Source organism: Muntiacus reevesi, chromosome 3 (genome assembly GCF_963930625.1).
Source record: "Muntiacus reevesi chromosome 3, mMunRee1.1, whole genome shotgun sequence".
Taxonomy (NCBI): Eukaryota; Metazoa; Chordata; class Mammalia; order Artiodactyla; family Cervidae; genus Muntiacus; species Muntiacus reevesi.
Genome location: NC_089251.1, coordinates 90,434,840 through 90,455,719, shown reverse-complemented (window position 1 = coordinate 90,455,719; position 20,880 = coordinate 90,434,840). Strand labels below are relative to the sequence as shown.

The 20,880-nt window shown below is 50.4% G+C and overlaps 1 protein-coding gene across 4 annotated transcripts in view; it reads left to right on the top strand.

Annotated features, from left to right (window-relative positions):
• The first annotated feature begins 3,706 nt into the window (after positions 1–3,706).
• RAB11FIP5 (RAB11 family interacting protein 5) overlaps positions 3,707–20,880 on the top strand; it is a 41,126-nt gene continuing 23,952 nt past the window's right edge. The window contains exon 1 of one of the 4 annotated variants that reach the window (XM_065929538.1): positions 3,707–4,470. In XM_065929538.1, the coding sequence (XP_065785610.1) occupies positions 4,040–4,470 (431 nt within the window). In that variant the 5' untranslated portion in view covers positions 3,707–4,039. The remainder of the gene's footprint in view (positions 4,471–20,880) is intronic. The other 3 variants (XM_065929539.1, XM_065929540.1, XM_065929541.1) reach the window with 3 other exon arrangements.

Genomic DNA, 20,880 nt, shown 5'->3' with positions numbered 1-20,880 from the left:
GCAATCAAAGAACTGCAAGGGGAACAAGAAGGTACTACCTTTTGCTTTCAGCAAAGATTTCTAAGATGTTACTCATCATTGCTTAGGGTATGTTGAGATAGCTCTCATACTAATCTTATGAATTATTAGATATATTATTAGGCCCATTTGATAATGTGGAGACTGAGATTCTGGGGTTCAGTATTTTGCCCAAGCTTATACTGCTAGTAAGCGGTGGCACCAGGATTAAACCCAGGCTGTGTGACTCTGTTATAGTAAAGGCCCTTTAAAATAGATGTGGGAGGGAGAGGTGAAGGACGGGGAAATAGAGCTTGCAGAGCTGGGCAAATGCATTTTATAGTGCCTGTGTGGAAGGGTTATGATATTGCACAGGGAAGCAATGAGTGGAAATTACATAAAAGAACCACTCTTTCAAAGCCAGAACTGTCCCGAATGGACTAGAGAGGCCCAGGAAGGTCGAGAACACTCCCAGCTATGGGGAAGAAGAGGAAGCAGAAGGGTTCTCTCTTTAACCCTCACATCAGACTGCAGTGGGTGGGGTGGGTGGTCTCATCTGCTAGAGCAGAAAACACCTCTTGGTGGCCAAGACCTCAATGTTTTCAGAGTTTCTGCTCTTTTCTCAACTGCAAACAGCTAGCAGAGCCCACCCTTTCTCTTAGGGCCAAGTGGCCTGCAGTGGAGACCTTCCTGACTTCACTGCCCTCTTGCAGCTGCAATCCCGGGCCAGCAGGAAGCCTGAGCTTGCCAAATTATGAGGGCCAGGCCAGGAGGAAGGAGGGAGTAGCCCATCTTTGTTCTCTTTTGCCCTTTCCTGGAGCCTTACTACTCCATGGGGGAGGGGGAGGCAAGTGGGTGGGCGGAGCCGGTCCTGTCCTGTAGGAGAGCTAAGAAAACACAAGAAAGGGAACCATTAAAGGACAACGACAAGACAAGCCTATGCTAGTCATGGCTTGGCAAAGATACTTCATTTGCAAAGCCCCTGGGGAGTTCATTCTTAAAGTGGGGCTTCATCCTGACTCTGTAACCTTGGGTAAGCCTGTTCAACCTTTTTTATACCTCAATTTTTCTTCATCTGTAAAATGGGTATGTCACCAGTTCCTGCTTTATTGACTTCAAATGATGTAGTGGCTTAGACGACCAACAAACTAAGCCAGTGTGAGGGCAGAGTACCACAGGCAGTAGAGTCACTTGGACTTGGGCTCAGGTCCAGTATGCAGTTTTCTGGTTACAAACTTGGGGAAAATCATCCAAGCTTTTGCTGCTTTAGCTTCTTCATCCATGAAGATGAAGTAGCAATTTGTTGTTGCTGTTTAGTCGCCAAGTGGTATCCGACTCTTTGCAACCCCATGGGTTGTAGCCCGCCATTCTCCTCTGTCCGTGGGATTTCCCAGGCAAGAATACTGGAGTAGGTTGCCATGATCTTCTCCAGGGGATTTTTCCAAACCAGGGATTGAACCCACATCTCCTGAATTGCAGTTGGAGTTTTTGCTGCTGAGCCGCCCAGGAAGCCCAAAGGTAGCAATAGCATCTGCCTTAAAGGGTTGTCTTCAAGGGTGAATGAAAAAGTACACATAAAGTAAATGGTAGAACAAGAACTCCAGAGTGCCCAGGTTTAACCATTACACTACAATCCCCTCACAACCGTAATGCATATAAAACAACATATACTGTAAAGACCAGGAAGAAGTTCAACAAATTGTTAACAGTGCCTATTTCTGAACAGTGAGAGCCTAATCTCTTTTTTATTTCCTTCTTTATATTTTCCTAATAAATTTTATAATCAGAAAGAAGCTGTATATAATGTTCAGATGCTTTGGGATCATTTGTGATGGTCTCTATCATGTAATCTTCTCAGCAACAGGAAACAAGGCTAGAGAGGTTAGAGAGCTGGCTTAACCTTCAGGTCTTACTGTTGTTAAGTGGCAGAGAGCCACAATCCATAGGCAGATGTGACTGTCTCCAAAGCATCCCATAGGGATGCTGGGCTGTGGGGCTCAGAGTGCACTCCTTCACCCCATTTTGATCATAGTTGAGGTGGAAGGATTGAGCCTTGGTGATTAATATGCTCCCATGGTTCTCATGTACCTGGTATACACCCATATTCCTGGTAGAGGACATGGCCTGGAAAAGCGGGGATTCTGGCATCCTTCTTTCACAGCATAAAACATCAGGAAGTACTGTGGAATCTCCCCAAGAAGAAATAAAGGTTTCCACTATCAAAGTCTGCAATGCAGGAGACCTGGGTTCAATCGCTGATCGCTTGGAAGATCCCTTGGAGAAGGAAATAGCAACCCACCCCAGTATTCTTGCTTGGAAAATCCCATGGACAGAGGAGCCTGGTGGGCTACAGTCCATGAGGTCGCAAAGAGTCAGACACAACTGAGTGACTTTCACTTCACTTCACCATCAAAGTATCCAACAGAGGAACAACAACAACAGCAAAAGCATAGCTACAACACATGAGATTGAGAGAGAAAAGTGGGCAGGAGCTAAATCATTATCTATCATAGCAGGAAGACAATAGATAGTGACCGTCCTGATAAATCTAGATATAACCCTGTAAGCATGTAGAGATGGGGAGGTAACCACCAGACCCAAAATTAACCCTGGAATGAGGGGTGGGAAGGAAATTTTTTGCTTTTCATCATAAGCATTTTTGTCCTATTTGATTGTTTTTAAGCTCTGTGTTTCATATATATTTTTAAAAATACGATTTTTAATACAGGCTCTGAAACTAAAACAACAAAAACGACTTTGGGGTCATCTGTGTGGATTCACATCCCACTTCTTCCAGTTACGAATCATGGCAGGTTAACCTCTCTAAGCTGCAATTCTATCTTCCCGAAGATAAGGATAAAAACCAAACTAACCCCACAGGGCTGCTTTGGGGACAAAATGAGGTAACGCATGTAAAACATATGGGCGAGCACTGGCCGAAATTCAGCACCTGCAATTATTAACCACTGTTGTCATTATCAATAATAAACCAAGCATGCAAGTAATACCAAGGGCTTTGCACAGAGTAGGCACTTAATGGATATAAGTAATTGTTTAAAACCTCCACCAGAGCCTATAATTTTCCCCAACTCGGGACGCGTGAGCCCCAGCGGTCCGAGTGAACACTTAAATATTGATGTGGTTACTCATTTATTCATCTCTGCTCTCCGCCGCAGTGGTCGCTGAGGGCGAGCTCCTTGGACTCCCTCGCCGGGTTCTGGCTGCATACTTGGTCCCTCCCGCTCGTAGAAGTGGGAGACAGCGGCAGCTCACCCGCTTTCGGGTCGCTGATCCGGGACCATCACGCTGCGCAGGGTGAATCGCCTCTGGTTTCACGCGGGGAACTTCCTCGGCAGGGGCAGGCTGGAGGAGAGACCAAGGGGGCAGCCGGGGTCCGCATCTCTCCCACTGGCCGGCGCCAAGGGGATGGCCATCCTGGGGAGGGGCGGGGCGGGGCAGTTTTAGGACGAGGGCTTTCTGGAGCAGGGACGTCTTGAAGGAAGACTTGGGATTGGCCGGGAGGCGCGGAGCGGGCATTTCAGACCCGGCCGCGAGTGCGGCGCGGCCCCCAGGCGCGGCAGTGTTTTCCGGGCGCCCCCAGTTGGGGGCGGTACCGACGCGGGAGCCCCGCCCCCTCCTCTGCGGAGGCCGCGCGCCCCGCCCACGGCCCGCGCGGCACCCGGCTGACCTCTAGCTCCCGGTTGGTCTGCGGCGGCCGGGGCGAGGGCGTGGCGGCCACCGTCCCCCGGCTCTGCCGCACCGTCGCGCGGGTCCGGGTCCCGGTCGCTAGTCGCGGGTCGCCGGCCGCGGGGCGGGGCGGGAGGCGGGGCGCTGACGTCGCGGCGCGGCCGGCGGCCGGGGAGGCGGGGAGGCTGCGGCCGGCTCGGCACAGCCCGGCCCGGCCCGGCCCAACCTGCAGCTGCGGCGGCGCTCCGAGCCGGCTCCTGGCCACCCTCCGCCGCTGTCCAGTTTCTTACTTGGTCCAAGTGTCTGCGGTCCTGGTTCGACCAGGCCTCCCTCGCCCGCCGCCGCTTCCCCCGCCATGGCCCTGGTGCGGGGTGCCGAGCCGGCGGCGGGGCCCTCCCGCTGGCTACCCACGCACGTCCAGGTGACGGTGCTGCGGGCCCGCGGGCTGCGGGGCAAGAGCTCGGGCGCGGGCAGCACCAGCGACGCGTACACGGTGATCCAGGTGGGCCGCGAGAAGTACAGCACGTCGGTGGTGGAGAAGACGCAGGGATGTCCCGAGTGGCGCGAGGAGTGCTCCTTCGAGCTGCCGCCCGGCGCCCTGGACGGCCTGCTACGGGCGCAGGAGGCCGATGCGGGCCCGGCGCCCTGGGCCGCGGGCTCAGCCGCCGCCTGCCAGCTGGTGCTCACCACCATGCACCGTTCGCTCATCGGCGTCGACAAATTCCTGGGCCAGGCCACGGTGGCGCTGGATGAGGTCTTCGGCGCAGGCCGCGCCCAGCACACTCAGTGAGTGCGGGGCGCGGGGGAGCGGAAACGGTTAAAGGCCTCGCGGGGCGGGGTTGTGGGACGCTGGACCCCGGGGCGGTGCGCCCTTTTGCCTGGCGCTCAAGGGCGTAAACCGAAGAGTTGGTTCTTCGCAGATAGGGTCTCCTTTCGGCCCCCAAGTGTGCTCTGGGCTGTGTTTGGCTGCTGGCAGATCCTTGGGAGACCTGGGGGGTTGAGAATGGTGGTCTACTGTTAGGAGTAGATTGTCAAGTAAAGTTAGGAGTGGGATCCAGAGACTCTTGGGCTGTGGGAACCTCAAGAAGGAAAATCTGGGGGCCATTCCTAGGGCTTCTGGGCCTGCCCCACTTTCTTCGAAGGGGAGGGTAACTGCCTGCGGACGCCTGTTCCACGCCAGGCCCGCAGGGAACTGGAGAGGCACTGCCTCGCCCTGTGAGAGGAGGAAGGTTCAGGGTTGGCCTCGAGGAGGGCAGCGATTGAACGGAGGCACCACACCAGATCTAGAGACTGCAGAGGGCATCTGCTGCTTCCTGGCACTCGGATGCCCTCTGCTGCTTCGAGACGCCCCCAAGTCTACTCTTCACTGTCCCTGATCGGAGAACAGGAGGACCTCTAAGGAAAGGCGTTAGTTAGATTTCAGGTTTCCTGCCTGAGGAGGAGGCAGCATGTGCTTAAGGCACAGCAGGAGATGGTCTCCCAGTCACTTATACCTAGAAAGACCAATGAGTTATTATTTTTTTCTTTAATCATTTATCTTGGCAGCGTTTAACTTTCCCTGTGTTAAGATCAAGGCTTCTGACTTGGAGCCTCATTTCCTGTTTTGGGCTCGGGCAGGATCTGGAGGCCTGTCTCCAGGGCTGACAACCAGCCGTGGGTCTCTCAGATGGTTAACTGGGGTGACGGCCACCCCGAGGTCCCATGGCCCCTGGATGGGGAGGGTCAGGAATTGGGGGTCAAGGGTCCCATGGCTCCTGGATGAGGTGGGTAAGGGGTTGGGACAGGTGCTGGAAAGGTTTGCCCAAGTGAAATGGCATCCTACTGAGGCAATCTAGAAGGCTTGCTGGAGAAGGACGAGCCGGGTACAGACCCAGATTAAAGCAGGATTTGGATAGAAAAGATCTGACCTTGAACGCTTTAAAAACGTGGGTACAGAAGGCCTTCACGGCTTGTTGTGGCTTTGGTGGGAAACCAGTTAGCACAGGGCAGGTTTGGGGAGGGCTGTGACCTAGCTCCATCTCTCCCTCCCCTGGCCTCCTCGCCTTTCCTCCTGACTTGCTGTTTGGTTGCTGGCTGTGGGATCATGTGGTATGGTTTGGCCCTCGTTTTGTTTTTTTCCTCCCCTTTTCTGTCCTCTCCCCCCTGCCTGGCTCGGGGAGCCCAAGGGGGTGGAGTGGGGCAGAAAGCTCTTCTCTGGCTCTCTTAGCCCTTTCTTTTCCTGGAGAGGCTCCTGCCCCCAAATTCATTCCACTCCTTTCTTTCCTGGCCCTTCCATCTCCACCTCTCAGCTAATCTGACCAGGCTGGTAGATAACACATCCTGGGCTGGTGGGGGGTTGGGGGGGTGAGTACTAGAGGGGAGGCTGAGCACAGACACAAAGTCTCCAGGCTTGTGGGGAGGGGCTTCTGTGAGGTCAGTGACTTGGGGGGGAGGGAGTTGGGGAGGGGCTTTGATGTTTTTCAGTTCCTGCTCTTGCTTTCTTCTTGGCCTCTGGGTCTTCCTTAACTGAGCCGTCTGTGTCTTTCGGCCCATATGCACCTGTTTGCAGCCAAGGACAGTCCCTCCTGGAGAACTGGCCGCACCCCTCCTTGATCTCAGTGGGAGCTTTAATTTACTTTAGAGAAGTCATCTTTTCCACAGGATCTTTCCACACCCACCTGGCTGCCTTTCCTGTGATGCATTGACCTGGGTTATTTATAGAATTTGGAGGGGGCAGGAGGAGGGGGACTTATGGGCAGCAGAAATGCCTGTGAAATCAGCCCAGTCTTTTCGTTTATGGGACCAAAGAGCATGCCCATTGACAGAGGGCGCGGGCTGCTGCCCCCACTCTAGTTTGCACCTTCCACCTCTGGCTCTGATGGCCATTCTTCATGGCCTTTCCTGGAGCACCTTGGCATGAACTGCCAAGACAGTGAGTCTGCACATTTTCCAGTGGGGAGAGGACTGGGGTGTGCCCTCCTCAGCTCTGGATAATGGTGGCACAGAACTCCAGGAACCAGCTGTGGTGCTCTTAAGGAGAGCAGATGGCCCTGTGTTGCCCAGACAGCACTTGACTGGGGAAAAGCAGTCTCAAGCTTAAGAGGAGGGGCCTGTGGAGTTGCAGATTCCCTTCCCAGACCTGCCACCTTGTGGCCAGCCAAGTAAACTCTTGGTGCCTCAGTATTTTCATCTGTAAAATGGGCTAATTCATACCTTGACAGGGTTGATGTAAGAGGTGAAATGAGCACCTAGTTCCTGGACATGTTTGGTGGTCAGTGAATGGCAGTGATGGTGGAGGGAGGTTTTGGTAGCCTGGTAGCTATGATCTGGGAGATGTCCCCTGTCTTAGAGGAGCCTCTCATGTGACAGGAGGAAATAATACAGAACTTAGCACCTGGGAAAGCCCCAGGACTGTGGTGGCAGGGTACTCACAGAAGTATGAGAGCTACTGATGAAATGACCTGGCCCTACACAGCCCTCCACTATTCTCTTTGCTGCTGGAGTTTTGAGAATTGGGCTAGTCTTGGGAGCCCTTTGCAGTTCTAGAGCCATGCTCAGATCAACTTTAGATCTCTGCAGCCGTCTTTCCTGGCAGGGCAGCAGCATACTGTTAAGAACGTGAAAACTGGGATTTCCCAGTTCTATCACTTATTAGCAGGCAAGTTACTTAACCTGTTTCTTCAATTCTGAAAAGGTCATATGAGATAACAGTCATAAAATTGTACGAGTTAAATACAGTGGTGTCTCTAAAAGTCTTATTATTGTCCTAGAGACATAGCAAGCTTTCAAGATATTCTTGTTGGGTTACTCCTAGGGCCCTTCTTATGTGATGGTAATGATGATGAGGGCAAGGGTGCTAGATACCTCAACAGTCCCCAAAGCTGCTTTGTCAGTGGGATGCTATTTGAGGTGAGGGATTTAACAGGAGGCTTCAATAGACTGAAAAGAAAATTGTTGAAACAACATTTGTTGTAATACACAAGGAAACTAACTATAACCCTTTCCCTTCAGTAAAACCATTCATGGATCACCGTGGGTCTGAAAATCCCAAGAGATGCATCTTTCTTTGGCCACTCCGAGCTGCTTGCAGGATCTTAGTTCTCCAACGAGGGATCGAACCCAGGCCCCTGCAGTGAAAAGCACCAAGTCCTAACCACTGGACTTCCAGGAAATTCCCTCTTTAGCTTCTTTAGATGTGTCCTTTGTGGTTTTTACCTCCATGCCATCCATAGTACTCCCCAGTGGGTACTTGTGTGGAGAAAAATAGTTCCTTCCTTAAAAGAACCCCCTTCCTGGGCCTGTTGGATAGAGGGTTATAGTCTGGCTCCTTGGAAAGGCCACGTTTGTGGCCTCGATTTGGGTTAAAATGTGACTATGGAGAGGCTGCAGCTGTGGCCCTCTTAAGTGACTCGATCAGCCCTGGTCAGACCTGTGTCATTGATTTTATGCGGGCCTCCGGGGGGCCTGTGGCTGCGGAGGGCTTAGGTTGGAGACCTGAGCCTTCTGCCTGGCTGGCGGTGGCGGCCTGAGACCTCTTCGAGGAGGGTGGGTTTTTAGGCACCGGGAGAGGCACCTGAAGCCAGTGGAGCCTGCCGGTCTAAGATGGCATGGTCTCTGAGGGCTGCCATTTGTCCCTTAGCCTCCGGATGGACTGCATGTTCCTCTTGTAGACAGATGGTGCGTGACCCACAGCCTCATCCCCGCTGGTCTCCAGCTGTGACTGCTCCTCAGGAAGCAGCTGAGGCCACGCGGGTCCTTGGCTCTGGCTCCTGCTCCAGCCTCAGACCTGGCCGCTGGGGAAGTCTGCTTGGCTGCTGGGAAGGGCGTGGCTGTTCTTAAAAGCAGTAGTTAGGACGCGGGGAGGCTGCATTCCCTGAGTTATGGGGCAGTTTTTATTTGGGGTTGCTGGAGCAGCAGCATCTGGGGGTGTGGGGAGGGGTAGGAAATGACTCCCCCATCAGACTGGCAAGCGCAGCAGCTTCCCCTTCCCTCTGCAGCTGGCCCTGTTCTCCCCTCCCCGCTGGCAGCCGGGGACAGATGCAGCTCAGCAGAGCTCCGTGCGGGTGACCTTGAGGGCTGTCCCTTCCTTCTGATGGGGCTGCCTGCTCTTTTTATTGCTGCCACCCCAGCGCTGTGACATGCTTGCCAGCAACAGCGACGCTAAAAGGCTCATCTGGCCTCGCCCAGGTGTTTCCCCTGCCATTCCCACCCTGCGTGGGGACAGAAGATTGACACAGTGACAGGAGCTCTGCATGTTCTCTGGGCTCTGTACCTTATGTTTTTTCCTGCTCAGGGCCGTCCTCTGCAAACTGGTGTGGTCTTGAAGAAGCCTTGCCCTTCCTCAAGGCCAAGTAACAGGGATAAGTCCATGGAGTGGGTCCTTTCTGCACCTGGCAGTTCAAGGAGGAGTCTGATGGCTTTGTTGTGACTGAGCTGGCCTGTGGGGCTGGGCCCAGGTCTCCGCAGTGAGCATAATAAGCTAGTTTAGCTCCCAGGAGATGGTGCTGGTGGTGGGGGGCAGGCGGGAGTGTTGTCAGGGGCCACCTTGACCTTCAGTTGACCCCAGGGGTGGGAAACGGAAGCGCTGACCTTGATCGTGGAATTCTAATGTCAGAGGTGTCTGAGTGCTTAGATGTGTGGAAATGGAGGCTGGGAGGGCGAGTGGCAGGCTCTCAGCTATGTAGCAATTAGGAAGGGTGGGGCTCTGTGTGGTTTCTCTTAGGCCCTGGCAGCCTGAGGGCTGAAGGATTTGGGGTAAAGAAGAGATGGCCTTTGGGGCCCTGAGTGCATCCCAAGGTTTCTGTGGAAGTGCCAGAGGGGCTTTAGGGAGATGGGGACACGTCCACTGGGATAGGGAAGGGGGCCTTGGGACTTTTCTGAGACGCCGAGGAGCAGTCTGTAATCCACAGGCCTTTCTGCCTGGGCAGAGGTCGGGGGAGGCCACTGGTTGGGCGGGGATTTGAAAGGAGGGGAGGACATGGACACCCCAGCCTGCATGTTCAGAGGGTGCAGTCTTATTAGGAGGACAGACCCCCACATTTGGAGGAAGGGCAATAGCTGGGTGCTGTATTTTGGGGCCTAGCCAGGAAGCACTGGAGATTTCAGAGCAGACAGAAGCCCTGGGCTCAGCTATGGTCAGAGACGGCCTCCTGGAGGAGGAGGTACCCCAGACCTGTCAGGCAAAGGGATCCCCTTTGCCGCCCAACTTGCTCTGAGTTCCCATACAGACCACACGTAGCACTCGTTTTTGGAGAATTGTCATTGGCTCATTCGTCTAGTGTATCATTGATTATGTCCTTTTTAGGTACTGACGTTGTCCTGAGGATTTGTCTTCCATCAGCTTATAACAACCTCTTGAGGTGTAGGTACTGTTGCTATGTTTAACAAGTGAGGAAACTGAGACACAGGGGGTGAAGTGACTTTTCTAAAGGTGTATAATACACGACCGTCAGGCTTGCACCCAGTCTGGCTCCAGATTCTGTGCTCTTCAGCACCATGCCGCGCCATCCGTCTGAGTCTTCCCCCCTGTGTCTCCCAGCATTCAGCTTTGCACGGGACCTGGTGTTCAGCAGCTGCCCTCCTTAGGGTTCACCTCTCCTCCCCAAAGCCCATCTCTGTGGTCAGGTTTGGAGGCCCTGTAAGCATGACCTGCTTCTCTTGTGTGAGGCCTTGACTGGCTGGGATAAGTGCATTTAATCTCAGCTCCGTGTCATATCTTTCTCAGGAGATGGGGGTGTTGTCTGGTCGTTTGGGGAAGAGGGTATCACTGCCACTAGACTATCTCACAGGGAGGGACTGGAAAGCTCTGCCTTGGCCTCAGACACCCCCAACCCCCACCCCAGGAAGATTTGCTCCCTTTGGCTTGCGCAGTATAGCTGGACTTGGGATATCATCACCCGATACGAGACTTCCTGACCTTTCCCAAAAAATCACAAGCTTGTTTTACTGTGACGGAACACTCCAAGCCATCTAGTTCCTCCTCCTATAGTCATGCAGTGGTGTGCTTTTTTCTTTCTTTTGCTCAACATCTAGTAAGTAATTACTGGGCAACCACTGTGCTAAGGTTAGGGCTTTGGAGGAAACATGAGAAAGAAAATTTATATCCCTTTCCCTAGGAAGGCAAAAATATGTTTGAGGCAAGACTTAATACAGGACAGGTAATTAACTAAAAAGCAGTATGTAAAAAGTATGAGAGAGAAAGGATCAAAAGAGGGACCAACTCACCAGGGTTGGTGTGATCAGGGTGGACTGCCTGTAGGAGGCAGAGCCTTAAATGACAGATGAGGTGTGTAGGGGCTGGGTGAGTTGGGAGGGAGACTGCCCCTCTGGAAGGGAAGGGAAGTGTGATGGGCTGGGTCAGGAAAGGGAGTGGAGGGGAGCTGAGTTCGTTTAGCTATATATGCTTCTGTCAGCAAAACAGCCTGACTTTCTTTCACATTTATTTTTGAGTAGTTTACTGGTTTAAAAATTCTAAAGATACAGAGGTTACACAGTGAAAAATCTTCCTTGCCCTGACCTTGAGTCATCTAGCTCCTCTCTTCGGAGGCAACCAGCATTACCAGTTCTCATATACTTTTAAAAACCAATGCATTATAGATTTCTTCTCCCCCTCCCATTGTGTTTGCACAAACGCAGATTTCTTCATGCACACACTTTACCTACTATCAGCCTGGCTTCCCCACAGAGGGATATTATTGCTTGTGTCCACCTGTTGTGGCACTTTCCCAGAGGCTCAGCAGGTAAAGAATCTGCCTGCAATGCAGGAGACACAGGAGATGCTGGGTCTGGAAGATCCCCTGGAGGAGGAAACGGAAACCCAACTCCAGTATTCTTGCCTGAAAAATCCCATGGACAGAGGAGCCTGATGAGCTACAGTCCATGGAGTTGCAAAGGGTCGGACATGATTGAAGAACTGAGCACACACCACCTGTTGTGTCTGAACCGAGACCCTAGCAGGAGGGTGGCCATACTCAATTTTATCCTCTGGGACTCGGGACTCCGGTTCAGGGTGAATATTGGGTTAGGAGCACTGGGGAGGGGAGTGTGGTTAAGTAGAATTTCTTCCTTACTCCCTGTCTCCCAGAGAGTCCCCTGGGAGGGTCATCTCACTGGCTCTCCTTTTGATGGGCAGGGTCATCACTTTTTGGTCTCGGGCCACCTTGTTCCATAGGACTGACGACACCCCATAAAAGGTCCCGACAGACAGTAAATCCAAATCTTTATGTGTGGGTTGGCCTCCTTCTCAGAGTGCTTTCCCAGCATCACCTCATTTCCTTCTTCCCTGAGGGCAGGCAGGCTGACCCCCATTTTTACTGATGTTGAGACTGGGGTCTGAGGAGTGGGATGACCTATTCAAGGTCACACAACTCATTAGTGGCAGCCAGATTTCTGACCCCCAAGCTTGGTGCTTTTTACACCATGCTTTCAGCTGTCCGTACTTCCTGTTGCTGTGTGATTAGACTTGTCTCCAGGTAGGCATGGGTCCCTGGCCTCTGCCTGAGGCAAGCTGACAGAGGCAGACCTTTGGAGCCTTTGGAGCCAGCAATAAGAGGGGTGAGGACTGGTCGAGAAGTTTGTGCCCAGGCAGGAGGGAGGCTGAGCCTGGCTGGGCTGAGGTAAGCCCAAGCAGCCCATGCCCCCAAGAGACAGGGGTAACTAATGAAATGATGGCTCTGGGCTCGGAGGACTGTTGCCCAGAGCCCGAGTAGGCGGTAAGAATCATCTGATGGCACTGTCCTCTCCTGCAGTTGAGTCTGGCTTGCAGTTTTTACCTTTGATACCAAATCAAAGGCAGGGTTAGGTTGTGAGCATTGAGAGCCAATAAGGGATTGGCCTCCTCCCTGCATGCTGTCTGCTGGTGTGTGAGGAGATCGGCTGGAGGGAGATCTGGGGAGGAGGGAAGGCATCTAGATGGAGGAGCCTCTGGGGAAAACTTTTCCAGCTAACTCTTCAAACTGTGAGTAATACAGTTTTAGTTGGTGTTTCTCCCTGTCTTCACTGGCTTATTTTATCATCCCTTTTTTACAGAGGTGAAGTGAGTGGTTGAAAGCCACTTTGTAAGTCAGATCCAGGACTAGAACCTGGGTCTCCTGTCTTACAGCTCACTGAGGTTTTTCCACTGTTCCTTTAAGATAATTTTTTAAAACTTTTTAAAAAAATAAATATTTTATTTTTTAGAAAATGTATTTTTTTTTGGCTGCACTGGCTTTTCTCGCTGGTCGTGGCACGCAGGTTCCAGGGCAGGTGGGCTCTGGGTTACGGCACATCGGCTTAGTTGCCCCGTGGCCTGTGGGATCTTAGTTCCCTGACCAGGGATCAAAGCTACATCCCCTATATTGGAAGGCAGATTCTTCATCCCTGGACCACCAGGGAAGTTCCTAAAATAATTATTTTTCCCAGCCTGTTTCTGGGACTGAAGCCAAGCCCTGCCAATGCCGTCTCATCTATCCAGCATGTGTTAGAGCCGGCCCAGCCCCTGGGTTGTGGGGTAAAAGGTGAGTCCCATTCCGTGCTGTCCATAAACAGTGTCAGCACAGGTGGAGTGGCTCTGCTGCGGGGCAGGAAGACGAGGACCTGGAAAGGCACTCTGGGCCCCTCCTCACCTTCCCCGTTGCTCCTGTCCTAGTTTAAACAGTTTTTTTTTTTTTTAACGTCTCCTGCAGACTTAGCATAGCTGCTACAGCTTTTTTCTAAGCCAGAATGCCAGTGTATTAATTTATGATGGGAAATAACTGCTTAGCCACAGGGAACTGCCTGGCTCAGCTGGCTGTGGGCCCTGGCCTGGCTTGGCCGGCTCTGTGGCCGGCTCTGCGGCCTCACCTCTCTCCTGCTCCGGGCTCTTCCTAGAGCATAGTGGCCATAGGTCTTACCCTTGTTTCCTACCCTGTAGTGCTCTTCCAGGCCCAGAGGAAAGCTACAGCTCTTTAGCATGATGTTTGGGGCAGTCTCCTCTATCTGCTCCAAAGCACCTTTCTGTCCATCTTCACTTCTCCAGCCCTGAGCATCTGTATATTCCATCCTCCCACCTGGAGTGTCTCTGCACCTGCCACCTTGCCTCCTGACCCATCATTCAAGGCCCAGTATGAGTGTTAGCAGTGAAGATAATCATCTGTCAGTGAAGATAATCAATCAACAGCCTATTATAAAGATAGGAAAGAATTTCGTTTGAGCCAAACTGAGGATTGGCCTGGATACCCACTTCCCAGATTACTCTTGAGAAACTGCTCTGGAGAAGTATGGTTTCCAGCACAGGTTTGTATATCTTGTCAGAACAAAGAACATGAAACAAGTCAGGGATACATGTCAAGAAGACCCCCACCCACAAGCATGCACACAGCAAGTCAGCATGGCTTTGCACCTGGGAAGGGAGTCTTATCGTTAAAGGAGGACCAGCATTGGGTCTTCTGGAGAAGGGAGCGGCTACCCTCGCCAGTGTTCTGGCCTGGAGAATTCCATGGACCGGATAGTCCGTGGGGTCACAAAGAGTTGGACAGGACTGAGCAGCTTTCACTTATGAGAACTTATGAGCATTGGTGTCCCAAGAAGAGAAATATTTAATCTTTATTTTTAATATGGACATGCTTTACTTTTTGTTAGTGTCTAATATTTAAAGCAGATGTCCAATGTGTGTTTGTAACCTCATGGCAAATAGATGGGAAAAAAGTGGAAACAGTGACAGATTTTATTTTTTTGGGCTCCGAAATCACTGCAAGTGGTGATTGCAGCAACACCATGAACAGATGCTTGCTCCTTGGAAGAAAAGCTATGACAAACCTAGACCAGCATATTAAAAAGCAGAGACAATCACTTTGCTGACAAAGGTCCGTGTAGTCAAAGCTATGGTTTTTCTACTAGTCATGTACAGATGGGAGTTGGACCATAGAGAAGGCTGAGTGTTGAAGACCTGATACTTTCGAACTGTAGTGTTGGAGAAGACTCTTGAGAATCCCTTGGCCTGCAAGGAGATCAAACCAGTCAATCCTAAAGGAAATCAACCCTAAATATTCATTGGAACGACTGATGCTGGAGCTGAAGCTCTCATACTTTTGCCACTTGATGTAAAGACACCAACTAGAAAAGACCCTGATACTGGGAAAGATTGAGGGCAAGAGGAGAAGTGGGCATCAGAGGCTGAGATGGTTGGATGGCATCATGGACTCAGTGGACATGAGTTTGAGCAAACTCCAGGAGATAGTGAAGGACAGGGAAGCCTGGCGTGCTGCAGCTCATGGGGTCACAAAGAGTCAGACACGACTTAGCAGCTGAACAACAACAACAATTGTATGTTTGATAGGCCACAGACAGGCTATTTTAGTTAGCATAACATTCAAGTTTTCTCAGGTATAAGCCAGGATGACTTCCTGTATCTCAATAAGTGAAAATTCTCTTATCACGTCCTTTACCACTTCTCCTGAAATATTCTTCCATTTAGCCTATCTGTGCATTTTATTTGTACATTTTTGTGGTGTTAATCACTTTCTTTCTTTATTTATGTGGCTGTCTTATTTCCCCACTATGATGTAAGCTTCTCAAGGACACTCCCCCTTTTTTTTTATTTTGGCAAATATTTAGGAAATATTCTGAGCCTGGCTGAGGGCTCTGGTTAGATGGGATTTCATGGGCAAGTTCCCTATGCCTCTGACTTTGTGGATGTCAGGTTGGGCTGTCAGGATCTCATGTGCCATGCCCTGTGCTGAGGCTATGGAGATGTGTAGACCGCACAAGGCTCGGGTACGCGACCAGGAGCAGGGCTCAGTCACAGGACAGGGAGAAGAGAACTGTGTCCTGGCCCCAGGCTACCCTGACCTCCACAGGGACCTCATAGAAAGCCCGGTTAGTCTCAAGTGGGACGGAAGGAGAATACGGCTGAGTCAGTTCGTGTTTCCAACCGTCGCCAACAGATGCTGGCGCTTTTCAAAAAACATAAGCATGATGCTTGTTCACAGATACACAAAATCAGCAGTTCCTTAATCATCCAGTCAGTATCCCGTCCATATTCAAATTGCCCTGATGTCAGGACCCCCTGTTTATGAGTGGTTTGTTGAATCAGGATCCAAACAGGGCTCCCTCCCAGATGGGGCCTGGTTGTTAGGTCTCCCAGGGTGACAGTTCCCTCCTGCCTTACCTGAGGGAGGAGCCGAGTCACTTGTCCTTGAGAACATCCACATTGTGGCTGATGGCTTCCCCTTTGATGTCCTTCACCCTAATTTTGCAGCCCCTGAGGGCTAGTTGCTGGGTCTGGGAGGCCTGCTTCCTAGACCCTGCCTCCTGCAGGAGTGCCTCTGCCCGAGGAGGCTGACTCTGCTGCTTGGCCTCAGCGGGCACACCGGCTCCATCTCCACTTCAGTGGGGCTGAGGTTAAGCAGTGGGTTCTGGGCTGTTAGCCGACCCAGCTACCATGACGTTCTTCATTCAGCCTTTCTCCCCGTGGATTTTAGTATCCATTAATGATTGCTGCCTAGGACTCTAGTTCTTTTTTTTTTTTTTTTTTTTCCTTTATTAGCAGGAATCTGGCATAAGGAAGAGTTTTAGTTTTCCCTGTGATTATTTGGTCATTCTACATAGGACCATCCAGAATGGCAATTCTTTACCATTGTTTTTCAGTTTGTGGTTGACTTCCAAATTAAAAATTCATAATAGTGTGATGACAGCAGTCACTTACATGATGGGGGTTTCCTGCCAAAGAGAAATTGTAGGACTTTTGTGAGCCTGGAGAAAGGGAGACAGGGTGAATGGTCTCTGAAGGCTTCAGGTCTTTTCAGCTGTTGTTATTGAGTCACTCAGTTGGTCCGATTCTTCACGACCCCATGGACTCTAGACGTCCAGCCTCCTCTGTTCATGGAATTCTCCAGGCAGGAACACTGGAGTGGGTAGCCATTTCCTTCTCCAGTTCATCTTCCTGACTTAGGGATCAAACCCGGTTTTCCTGCATTGCAGGCAGATTCTTCACTGTCTGAGCCCCCGGGGAAGCCCTCAGGCCTTTTCAAAGCAAGTGATTCAATCAATACAGCGTTGCTTGAAGTGGCTGACGGCCGCTGGCCTAGAATAGGAGTTTGGGGCAGATTGTTACACCCATCAGAATGTTATGGCCAGGTATCTTGGCGTCTTCTCCTAGAGTTTCCCCCAACATCTACTTTTTGAGTTGCAGTCTTCTTTCTGGAGCTCTGTAGCCCCCACTTGTACTGGCTCTCTGGGGAAGCTCTATAGGAGAGTAAGCCCTGGAAAGGACAACTGGATCAGTATGTCTTTCCTTCACATTGGTGGTTCTTTTAGAAGATTCTTCAGCCAGGACACCAGGCAGCCCAGCTGTCTTCTCAGGGCTTCTCAGCCTCATTTGTCTTGGGGTGCAGTTCACTCCTACGGCCGTCAGCTTTGCAGGCCCCTCACCCCCGGCATGGTGGTAGCTGCTCCCTAGCCTGAGGTAGGCCTGTCTCTGAAGATGGTGGCTACGGCCAGAAGAGAGAAGCTGCAGATAAGTAGGCAGGTAAGGCTCAGGTGAGGACCAGCCTGGGAAAGCTGGAGATTGTGGTACTGGGGACACGAGGAGAACAAGCTCTGGGAGCAGCCTGCTCCCAAGGAAGCAGGTGCACCTGGCTGCTTCTGTTTGTCTGGAGTCACCATCACTGCCTTGCTGGGTGTTTGAGGGTCAGACTGAGCGCTGTGGCGAGACGCTTAGGAGCTGCAGAGCCTTTGGCTGGTTCCTCGCCCCTTACCAGCAAGGCTGTCTTGTACCCAGTGGGACATGTGCCTGTCCTCTCATTTGAGATCTCAGCCTGGGAGCCATGCATTGGGACAGGAAGGGGAAGACGTGCTCAGCATGTATTTTGCAGCAAGCCTTACAGAGGCAGCGTGTCCTGAGCAGCGAGAGTAGCATCGTCCAGCTCCTTCTCTGGGAACTACACTCAGCATCTCCCACAGAGTCCATCCTTTAGCTTTGAGCTGTATCTGTAAGTGTGTTTTATTTATTTTGTGCCTCTGTTAGCAAGATGTGTTCTAAGGTAATTGCTTTTTCACTGTATGCCATTTCAGCATAAAAAGTAGGAATACTCTACTTTTGGATAGCAGCAGAAACCTGTAACTTTAAAGTTCAAAGTAGCGATAGTAGTGATGAGTGTGGACAAGATTTGGCAACACCTGTAGCAACTGTCATGTGGTATGAAAATACCTGGTATCTCTTGGTGGCACATTCATAGGTACTGCTGCTCTATAAAAATTTGCAAAAATTTGTAATTGAAAAAAGTGCTAAATTTCAGTTAGAGATGAAGGGAAATAGAGATGTAGTTCTCCTGTCTAACACATACCCCTGCTTTAGAGAAACTCCTTGGTTGGGAAGGAACATGGGGGTTTCTGGGTCTGGGTGTGTGTGTGTGTGTTGTACTTGTGGAGGGAGGCAGTCTAGTGCAGTGATCAAGGTCAGCAGCTCTAGAGACAAGGAGCCTGAGTTCAAATCCTGGTTCCTCTATTTACTAAAAGGAAGCATGTGCCTTAACCCTGTGGACTTCTCTCTGTCCTAGTGGTTGCATCTGCAGAATAAGTAAGGTACCACTTGTGTGGCTCTTCCTGTGTGCCAGACCTTGTTCTGAGTGCTTCACGTGTAACCTGTTTAGTTGTCAGCGTGGTCTTGTGAAGGGAGCCAACCTCCATTACCCCCATTTTATAGATAAGTCCAAAAATGCATAGAGAGATAGGGGAACCCACTCTTGGTCACGCAGCTGGTTATATGGTGAACTGGGGCTTAGACCAGGCAGCCAGGCTCCAGAGTCCAGGCTGGTAGCTGCTTTCAAGGTCTGCCTCCCACATCTGCGTCACAGGTCTGTTAAGGGTAGTATTTGGATCTAATTGGTGTGTTGAATGCTTAGCGCAGTGCCTGCCCACAGTAGATGCTAAATGAGAGGTGTAGTTGTTGATGCTAAGATTATTGCCCTAGTGATGGGCTAGTGTGGGGTCAACACCTGACCTCCATTCAGGACATGGGCACTTACCAGAGCTGATGGGTGTATTCTCTCAGGGAAGTTAATGGAATTCTTAGCTCAGGGATTGGGGATGAGGGAGGGCTTCAGGGTTAAAGAAGGCATCCTTTTGGAACTGTCCATCCCCCTGAAGCCCGGCGTGTGCCTCCCTCCTCAGGAGGCTCTTTCTAGGGACAGGGGGTACCCTCTTTGCTCTGGGAGCTTCTGGTCTTATGATTAAGACTTGTGGGTTTGTGGTGATAGAAACATTACATAACTGTTCGGTTGTGAATAAGGACAAACAAGTTCCTAAGTTATTTCATAGATTAATTTGTTAGTTAATTGAAAAGAGACTTGAATACCCACTATTTCAAACCTGGTGACACAGAGATGAGCAGAATAAAGTTCCTCTGTAGAGCAGGGGAAGACAGACATTAAACAGCAGTGTATTGTTCAGTCGCTAAATCATGTCCGACTCTTTGCGACCCCATGAACTGCAGCATGCCAGGCTTCCCTGTCCTTCAGTATCTCCTGGAGTTTGCTTAGACTCATATCCACTGAATCTGTGGTGTCATCCAACCATCCATCTCAAGCTCTGTCGCCCCCTTCTCCTCTTGTCCTCAATCTTTCTCGACATCAGGGTCTTTAATAATGAGTTGGCTCTTCACATCTGATGGCCAAAGTATTGGAGCTTCAGCTTCAGCATCAGTCCTTTCAATGAATATCCAGGGTTGATTTCCTTTAAGGTTGACTGGTTTGATCTCCTTGCAGTCCAAGGGACTCTCAAGAATCTTCTCCAGCACCACAATTCAAAAGCATCAGTTCTTGGCGCTCAGCCTTCTTTATGGTCCAGCTCTCACATCCATACATGACTACTGGAAAAACCATAGCTTTGACTATATGGACCTTTGTCAGCAAAGTGGTATTTCTGCCTTTTAATATGTTGTCTAGGTTTTTCATAGCTTTTCTTCCGTGGTGCAAGGATCTTTTAATTTCATGGCTGCAGTCACCATCTGCAGTGATTTTGGAGTCCAAGAAAAGAAAAGCTGTTATTGTTTACATTTTTTCCTCATCAATTTACCATGAAGTGATGGGACCAGGTGCCATGATCTTAGTTTTTTGAATGTTGAGTCTTAAGCCAGCTTTTTCACGCTCCTCTTTTACCTTCATCTAGAGGCTCTTTAGTTCCTCTTCACTTTCTGCTATTAGAATGGTATCATCTGCATATCTGAGGTTACTGATATGTCTCCTGCCACTCTTGATTCCAGCTTGCACTTCATCCAGCCCGGCTTTTCACACAGTGTACTCTGCACTTAAGTTAAATAAGCAGGGTGACAATATACAGCCTTGACGTATTCCTTTCCCAGTTTTGAACCAATCTGTTGTTCCATGTCTGGTTCTAATTGTTGCTTCTTGACCTGCATACAGATTTCTCAGGAGGCAGGGAAGGTGGTCTGGTATTCCCATCTCTTGAATTTTCCAGTTTGTTGTGATCCACACAGTCAAAGGCTTTAGGATAGTCAGTGAAGCAGAAGTAGGTGTTTGTCTGCAATTCTCTTGCTTTTTCTATGATCTAACAGATATTAACAGCTTGATCTTTGGTTTCTGTGTCTTTTCTAAATCCAGCTTGTACATTTGGAAGTTCTTAGTTTACGTACTATTGAAACCTATCTTGAAGGATTTTGAGCATTACCTTGCTAGCATGTGAAATGAGCTCAATTGTGTGGTAGTTTGAGCATTCTTTGGCATTGCCCTTCTTTGAGATTGGAATGAAAACTGATCTTTTCCAGTCCTGTGACCATTGCTGAGTTTTCCATATTTGCTGACATATTGAGTGGAGCACTTTAACAGCATCATCTTTTAGGATTTGAAGTAGCTCAGCTGGAATTCCATCACCTCCAGTAGCTTTGTTTGTAGTGATGCTTCCTAAGGCCCACTTGACTTCACACTCTCCTGTCTGGCTCCTAGTGAGTGACCACACCATTGGGGTTATCCAGGTCATTAAGGCCCTTTTTGTACAGTCCTTCTGTGTGTTCTTGCCACCTCTTCTTAATATCTTCTGCTTCTGTTAGCTCCGTACCATTTCTGTCCTTTATTGAGCCCATCTTTGCATGAAATGTTCCCTTGGTAGCTCTCATTTTCTTGAAGAGATATCTAGTCTTTCCCATTCTGTTTTGCTGTGTGGGATACACACACACACACACACACACACCCATGTCAGGTGGTTAGTATGCTGAAGAAATAGAACAGAGTTAAGGGTTAGGGTTAG